Source organism: Ceratotherium simum, chromosome 18 (assembly GCF_057802395.1).
Source record: "Ceratotherium simum simum isolate JZ-2026a chromosome 18, ASM5780239v1, whole genome shotgun sequence".
Taxonomy (NCBI): domain Eukaryota; kingdom Metazoa; phylum Chordata; class Mammalia; order Perissodactyla; family Rhinocerotidae; genus Ceratotherium; species Ceratotherium simum.
In genome coordinates, this window is record NC_141917.1 from 56,313,021 (window position 1) to 56,321,752 (window position 8,732).

The 8,732-nt window shown below is 52.0% G+C and overlaps 1 protein-coding gene across 2 annotated transcripts in view; it reads right to left on the minus strand.

Moving 5' to 3' along the window:
* UPF1 (UPF1 RNA helicase and ATPase) overlaps positions 1-8,347 on the minus strand; it is a 34,822-nt gene extending 26,475 nt beyond the window's left edge. For both annotated transcript variants that reach the window (XM_004422936.3, XM_014781712.2), the window contains exon 1: positions 7,928-8,347. In XM_004422936.3, coding sequence (XP_004422993.1) covers positions 7,928-8,146 — 219 coding nt within the window. In that variant the 5' untranslated portion in view covers positions 8,147-8,347. The remainder of the gene's footprint in view (positions 1-7,927) is intronic.
* Positions 8,348-8,732: the final 385 nt, after the last annotated feature.

Sequence of the window (8,732 nt, forward strand, 5' to 3'; positions counted from 1 at the left end):
AATGGAGCCTGACCAGCCATGTGTCTGCCCCACCTTACCCAGTCAGGCTTAATAAGCGGCAGGAAATACAAGTCCACTCTAGGAACTCCAGGGAGACAATACAACACAGACACGAGATCAGGTGGACTCTCACTCACCCCCACTGAAGCCCAGGAGGCTGATGAATAGAGACCAGATTCCCTGAGGTCCAGTGGGCCCTCCAACCGCCTAGCTGGGGAGCTCGGTGTGTCCCCCATCACCCATGCCCACACACACACTCAGACATGCACGCATGCCCGGCTCCCACTCGGCCCCACTCCTGCCCAGCTGTGACCTGGCCATGACACAAACGGACTTCTACAGCTGGGTTATTAGCTTCTCCCTCTGCTCTCTGGAAAGTTTTAAGATAAACATTAACTTCAAAAATACATTTGACCTTAAAACTATAATTAAATGATTTAAACCAAAGCACTAGAAAGTGCCTGGCACAGAGAAGGCCCACAACCCTGCCAGGTGACATGATGGGAAGAGTGGAGGGTCCTTGTCCTCAGCTGGCACAGGACTGAGGTCCTCCAAGGTTATCAACCCCTTACCTCCAGCCAGGACCCCTGGGTCCTGCTGGGCTCAAGAGGGGCAGGGCCTCCTTGTGCCCCCAGGCTTGCGGAGTCCACCCTCAGGCACCGTGTCACTGGGGACACAGTTCCGTCTCCACCTCCGCTCTGGACACACACAGTCTGAAGTCCATCTATGAGCTGCTGAGCTGATCAAGGCCTGCAAGGGTTTCTGCCTAGAGACAGTTTCGTAAGCCACACTACAGAACTCAGACTGCACATCAGAGCAGCAGGAAGAGAGGTCACTTCATTCCCAAGAGAAAAGCACGTAAACTCAAAAATTACCCCTAAATGTGCTGGTAAGAACGTTTAGACCACAGACTTTACTCCAAACCTCATAACCGTCATGCCACTCAGCATGAAATGCCCTTGCTGTCCTCAGCCTCTGAGTCTCCTGGTGCCCTGGGGCCTCTGCACTCACTGTCCTTTGGCCTCTGCACAGCTGACTCCTGGTCCTTCAGGTCTTGGTCCACAGGGTATCCCCCAGGGAGGCCTCCCCTGACACATCTGAGGGGCCCCAGGGGGGCCACTATGTCTGTCCTATTCCCTTGCTCTGACCCCAGCACCTAGAACTGAGCCCACACCCCAGGAGGCCCTGCTGGTGATGGCGAAATGAATGCATCTTCTCATCCAAAACAAAGGCGGAGATGTAAAGTGACTCACCATTTACCCTTTAATCCCAAGGTTCGAATAAAAAAAGAGAGTGGGAAATCATCTTTCCCACAGGGTGGCTCCCTGGCCCTGAGGCAGAGTCCCCTCAGGAAAGGGCTAACAGAAGGTCTGGCCTCCCCCAAATTTAAAAAGTTAAAACCACAGAGAATGAACGACCCACATCCCATCACTGAATCTACCAGCCACTCACATTTCGCCAAGCTTACTCTCTCCCTCTCACTCTGCACACACACGCACACATACATGCACACTCTCCAACATAATCAAAATACAAGCATCCTGCTCAGGAATAACACTGATATAACACTGCTATCTAATACGCAGAGGCATATTTCCCCAACGTCCTTTATAGTTTTTGAAATCCAAGATCCAGTTAACGATCGCAAATTGTAATGTCTCTGTAGCCTCTTTTAATCTATTGGTTTGAACTCCATGAAACTGCTGAGATTTGACCATTTTTGACCTACAAAGAAGGCGACTTCACATGGTCCCATGTAACACAGCAATCCCCAGGTTCTGCTTTCCACATTCGTTTTAGATAGACAGCCGTCCTCCCTCCCTTTCTTTGTGGACCCTTGCTCTGATCAGTGCACCCAAATCCACACCCACAGTTCACTTTGATGCTCAGAGCATCCCCAGCTCACCTTGGGCTGCCCCTACCTGTCCAGCCCCAGGATCAGCCACTCTCAAAAAAGCACATGGACTGAGATGGAATCCCTCCCAAACCTGCAAGGAGAAGCCAGGGTATGACAACGAGGGGTTCAGTCCATAAGGCAGGACACCTCAGGGGACAATAACCTGGACTGGACCCCAGTTCAGTGGCATGAAAAGGAGGGACATGCTGCCCTGGACAGCAGGACCAGGAGACACAACGATCACATTAATGATGGACCTCGCAGGGGTCTGGACCAAGCAAAGACATTTTCTGACAAGTGAAGAAAGTGACTGTGGAGAGAGGGAAGCCTCACATATTAAATCACCCCAAAACTACTGTTGGTGCTGTTCCTCTGCAACAGCAGCGTGGCTACAAAGGAAAGTGCTCTTTTTGCATTTCTAGAAATGCAAACTAAATATTGTAGGTCAAAATGGTCGAGTATCACCAATTCACGTAGCTCAACCTCAGAAGTAAGGGTGAAATGACACACTGGATTTGCTTTAAAGTACTTCAGTGAAGGAAAAGAAAAAAGGGGATAGGAAAATCTTCACAGTTGTCAAATCGAGGAGACGGACGGGCAGGGTCTGCTTTCTCTGCTTATACGTTAGAGAATTCACAGTAAACAGTTTTACACAGCACAGGTGGACGAGGTGGCCGCCTGGAACCTGTTAGCTCTGTGGAGCCACGCACTCGAAAGAAGTGATGGAAGACGAGCACAGCTCTGACAAACGCCTTCCGCCCTGAGAGGAGGAGAGCCACCCCTCCAGGCTCACAGTCACCCCTGGCAGCTGAGCTCTGCAAGGAGATGAAGAAGACAGGCAGCTGCCATCCTCAGTTGTGACAAAGGGCTATGCACAAAGCTCAGCAGGCAGCCTAAATCAACGGTACGTCTAGAAGCTATCTTGGCAACAGTCTGCAGGGATCCCGAGAAGTCCAGCATGCAAGCTGCTACTGGACCAATACCAATAAACAGGTACAAGGACCCTTTGCCAGCCATGGGATCCCAGGATCTGGCAGTGCCCTGGTACTCTGGTAGTACACGTACACATGTACACACACAAGAGGGCACACACCCGATCACACTGCCCTCTGCCTGAGCTCTCCTTCTGGCCTCAGCCACACTCAGCCAAGTCTCCCCACCGTCTAAGGGCCTTTCCTCTCAGGTGCGGTCAGGGCACCCCTCAGTTGCTTCACAAGCCTCCAAGATACAGCCCAAGCCCCTGGCATGGCACACCGGCCCTTGGCCGCAACCACTGTCCCTCCACACCAAGCCCCAATTTCCCTACGTTAGAGCTGTTGATGACTACAAAGATTAGCAGGAGGAAAACTGAAGCAGGAAAGGAAAGAAGAGGCAGAGTGAAAGAGAAATCGAAGACAGACAGTGACTGTTGTGATGGCTGCACAGCTCCGTCAATTTACAAAAAAACACTAAATTGCACACTTAAAAACAAGAGGACTCCATGGTATATGATCATACCTCAATAAAGCCATTAGAAAGGTGTCTCTTTTTTTTTGGTTGTGGGAACTGGATTGAGAAAGAACTCTGTCTTTTAGTTAATCCTGGTATTAGTGTTAACTTTTCTCCCAGTCATGCTGGATCAGAGTAAAGAGATTAACTGGGGTTCAGTGAGTTAGAAGTCATTTCACTTATTCACCACTAACTGACATGTGAGCCCTCCTCTCTTTCTCCTAATCACTGGTAGAGTCCTAACCATCTGGAACCAAACCCGGGAAATCCAATATGGGGCAAACACTGGGCGAACACTCGCCAGAGCTCCGGCAGGTGTGCAGCGCCTTAGCTCCAATTTTCTCGAGGTGCACTTCCGTCACAGCCGTCCTAACCAAGCACTCACAAAACCAGATGGAAAAAGGCCCACTCACATTTTAAACTCACCACTTTCATCCCCGGGACTGTGTGGAACTCACTCCTCCTCCTCACAAGCTAAGGGTCAGTAAGCAGATGATCTGTCTACCTGACAGTCAAGGATATGTCAGGACAGCCTTCCACGAATTCTGAAGGCAGCCAGGACTGTGGTTCTGAAGACTAGGTAGCAACTCTTGATCCAAGTATCTCACCACTTGAAGAGGAAAAAGAGGCCCAAGGTCACGCACACACGACTACAACTGGAGATGAGCCTTTGTTTATCCGTCCACCTGGCGACGGCCACTGGGTTGTTTCCAGTCTGGGAAACAGACTGGTTGTTTCCTGTGAATGAAGCTGCTGTAACACTCGGAGCAGCCCCACACGTGGACCACCTTTGCTTCTCTGCAGGGCTACAGGGGTCTGGGCAAACGAACCATTCCACCAGCAAGGCAAGGGAGTTCAAGAGGTATTTCCAGCCTTTTTAAAAACAAATTGAGCCACTCCAATGGGTGGGTAGTGGTATCTCCATGTGGCTTTTTCTTTTAACAGTTTCACTGAGGTATAATTGACGTACAATAAACAGTGTATGCTTCAAGTGTATAATTTTATAAAATGACATATGTCAATGTACATACACATCCGTGAAGCCATCACCACAATCAAGATCAACTGAGCACATCCAGCACCCCGAGGCTCCTCGTGCCCTCTGTCAGTCCTCCCTCCCTCGCTGCCCTCCCCCCAACCACTGAGCTGCTATTACTCTAGGTTAGCAACACTTTCTCGAGTTTTATATGAACAGAATCATAGAGTATATAATCTTTTTTGTCAGAGTGCTTCTTTCACTCAGTGCAATCATCTTGAGATGCATCAGCATTGTTGTGCGTATCAACAGTTTCTTCCCTTTCTGGGAGTAGTGTTCCCAACTCTTAGATTTTCACTATAATTCCAATGTTTGGAGGAAACACAACAATAGCAAAAGTTAAGAAGAAATATTCCAACTGGGCAGACCAGGTTTGTAACACCAGCTATTATTCAAAGGACTTTTGAAATTACCTTTCCCTGCCTTTTGAGGGGTGGAGGAAGGGCCCGGGAAAGGGTCAGATAATCAAAAGAAAACTGTTGCTTTATCTTAAGGACACTTGGCAGGACTGTGCCAACGCTTTTCATTTCGAGGGCTTTGATAAATATCAGTTTCATTTCACTAGCAACAAAATGAGTGTTATTTGACCCAACTCAGAGCTCAGCAGGAGTCACCCCGGCTGCCATTCTCCCACCCCTGCCGTGACACTCCTTCTGCCTCTAAACAAACTTTCAGGTAAAACTAACCATGCAAAACTGGCAGTCAGGACTGACAGCAAAAGTGGCTGCATGCTGGAAACGAGTCTGGCAGCTCCTGAAAGGGCTATGCAGCTACCACATGACCCAGCAATTCCACTGAGGACATATATCCACACAGAAACTTGTTCACCAATGGTCAGAGCAGCACTACTCATAACAGTTCAAAGTGGAAACAACCCAAATGTCTACCAACAGAGGAGTGGATAAACACAATGTGGTCTGTCCATGCTGTGGACTATTATTCTGCCATAAAAAGGAACAGAACAGATACTGCTACACCATGGACAAACCTTGAAGATATGCTCAGTGACAGAAGCCAGACACAAAAGATTACATATTGTATGATTCCATCCATATGAAACGTTCAGAGTAGGTAAATCCAGAAAGATTAGTGGTGGCCTGGGGTTGAAGAAGGGAGGATTGACGGGCTGAGGGTTGCAGGGTTTCTTTCTAGGGTGACGAAAATGTCCTAAAATTGATTGTGCTGGTGGTGGCATACCTCTGAATGTACTAAAAGCCACTGAATTGGACACTCGAAACGGGTGCATCATATGGTATGTGAATTCTATCTCAATAAAGCTGTGAAACAAAAGAGACCACACAGCAGTTGACAATTCACAGCCACTCATCCAATAAGACGGAATGAAAAGGCATTCACAATGGGAGGTTTTTTGAGTCTTTCTGGAAGCCCCATCGTATAGCTGGTTATACAGCCAACTCCTGAGGACAAATAAGGAAAATCCTCCCAAATGCTGTAGGCAGCCAATGCCACCAACTGGCACAGGAGATAATTAACTTTTTTCCACTTTGTGATTCTATTCAGACTTTCCTATCCCCAAATTCAGGGCCTCCTCTTGTGACACAAAGGATATCACTTCCCTTCCCCAAATACAAATCAAAAGTTAGGCTATAGGTGGGTGGATCCTTAGGGTTCATTAAAAGGAAGGACGGACAGACCCTTTTGATGTCATCAGAACTCAAATGAGATCAACTGCAAGGTTTACCTTCAGTGGAGCGTTTTAATGCTATTATTTTGTACAGTGTTCAGGTGCAGGAAAATAAATTGATTACTTCAACTGAAAGAGAAGGACAAGCCTCACAATTAATCGCAAACAGATGGCAAGGAACAAACCTAGAACTCAGAGCTGCCCCAGGTTTGCTGTTTTATATTGGCTGCAGTTAAAAAAAGATTTGCAGTAAAACGACTACCTTTCACAACCCTGAACTGCCACAGAGCATGGCACACTGTTCTACCAAGAGATCTTTATCCTCAGCCTTCCGGGTATGCTGGCCACAAGTTACAGGCAGCACTATCTGGTCCATTCATACACGAGTCCAGATTTCATGAATGTTGAAAAGTAACAAAAACATAGCTGCTACCTTCATTTCACAGCTATGGAAACAGAGGGGTCTACAAAGCTTGAAACTACAGGCGTTAGCAGCAGCCTCCAGCGGCTCCTTCATTTCTCCATGCAAACTCCCCTCTCCTACCTCCCTCCACCATATGTAAACAAAACTGAGAAACATACATACTTGTACACCTGTTCTCCCCAATGCTCCACCCATTGGACTTCTATTTTTAAGGAATCTGGGGTTAGAATGAGTCAAATGTTTTCTGCTTGTATTAAGGGCTAAAAGAAAGAAGTGGGTGGTCTACCCACTGGAGTGACTCAACCAACTAGAATGTAAGCCCCCTCCCCCAAGGACAGGATCTGAGCTCATTCCTGCTGAGGATGGGTGGCTCCCCAGCCCTGGCAGTGGGTCCTCAGAGCAAAGGACACCTGTGACAAGGTGAGCCTCTTAGCTCCTCCCTGGTTGAGAATTCAGGAAAATAAACCTGAGGGAGGTGCTGGGCACAGGGAAATTTGGTAAACGTAATCTGAGATCCAGAGAATGACAGCAACATTCCCTGGGACCCCAGCCAGCCCCCTCTCCCATCCTGGGGCAGGGACCCAGGTCACCGAAATGTACGCCTGATACTTCTCATAACCAAACTCAAATTTAAAACACCCAAGTAGGCTTTGCCAAACGTCCATATCATTAAAAACAAAAGTTTCTGACGTGGCAGACCCATTTATGTAAAACTCACTATCACTGCCCCATTGGAGGAACAAACTCAAACCCAACTTTTCCAAGGCAGGGCTGTGCAGTTACGTAACAGGTCAGTTTCAGCAACAGGCAATGCAAGAAGGAAAAAAAAAAACCCAACCTGCCTCTTCAATAATCTTAATAGCCAACGAGCGTGGGGCTCTCGACTGGAGGCAGAAATTCCGTTTCTGTTCCAGGAGCATCGACCGTCACCCTCGCCAGCGTCCCTGGGCCCGGGGAAATTTGAACCAGCTGCTCAGTGGGCATGACTGGGGGGGTGCCCAGATGGCTGCGACCACAGGCAGGTAGTAGGGCAGGGCGGCGGGACTGGCCAGAGGAGGGACCGGGGCAGATACCCCCGGAGCCGCCTTGAGCAGGGCACGGACCCAGGTGGAGGGGTACTGGGGGGCAGATCACCCCCGACCTGGCCGGAATCAGTGCTAGGGCAGGTCACCCCGGACAGGCCCGGAAGAGGACTTGGGGCAGGTCACCTAAGACCCAGCCTGAACTAGATCCTGAGCAGATGACCCGGACGCAACCAGAGCGGGACTCAGAGCGGGAACCCGGGCAGGTTCCTCCCGGCAAGTCCTGAGTGAGATCCCGAGCCAGGTTACTCCGGACCCGGCCGGAGAGCGGGACCCGGGGCGCATTAGCCCGGCAAGTCTCCGGCCGCCGAGGAGAGGCCCGTCTGGGCTTCCGGCGCCGCCATGTGCCGCTCACCTGCGCGTCGAGCTGTCCGGCCGCGGCGCCCGCGCCCACGCCGACCGGGCCCCCTGCGCCGCCGCCGGGGCCGCCGGGGGGCGTCTGCGTCTGGCTGGGGATGGTGAAGTCGGTGAACTCGAACTCCGAGCCCTGCGTGTCGGCGCCGAGCAGCTCGGCCTCCTCGGTGTCCAGGAAGGTGAGCGTCTGCGAGCTGGGCCCGTACGCCTCCACGCTCATGGTGCCGCCGCGTACGGCCCTCAGGCCGGTTCCGCGCCGCACTCGAGCCCGCCGCCGCGCTGAGGCCTAGGCCGCAGGCCTCGGACCTCGGACCGCCGCCGCCGCCGCGCTCCCGCCCCTGGACCGGACCAAAACGCCTGCCGCGGCGCGAGCCGGGCAGAGAGTCCCCCCCGCCGAGCCGCCCCCGCCGCCGCCGCCGCCGCCGCCGCCGCGCCCCTGAGCGCCGCCGCTCCTCTCGGAGCCGCCCGCCGCTCGCAGCTCCCAGCAGGAACCGCCGCCGCCGCCGTGCGCGTGCGCGAGCCCGACGCCGGCGCAGGCGCGCGCGCTCCTCGCGGCGCCTCCAACCGCGCCCGGACGCCCGGAGCCCAGCGGGCCGACAGGAGGCGCAGCGCGCGCGCGCGGGAGGCGGGGCTTCCAACCGCCGCCGCGGCGGCCGCACGAGGCCGTGGTCCCGCCCAAACCGCTGTTCAGTGGCGCCCGGGCGGAGGGCGCTGAGGGTGTGGTGGTTGTGGCCGTACCGACGGCGACAGTGCCTCGGGTTAATTGAGCAGTAGCTGAATGCATTACGTAGGTGGTCTTGGAACAC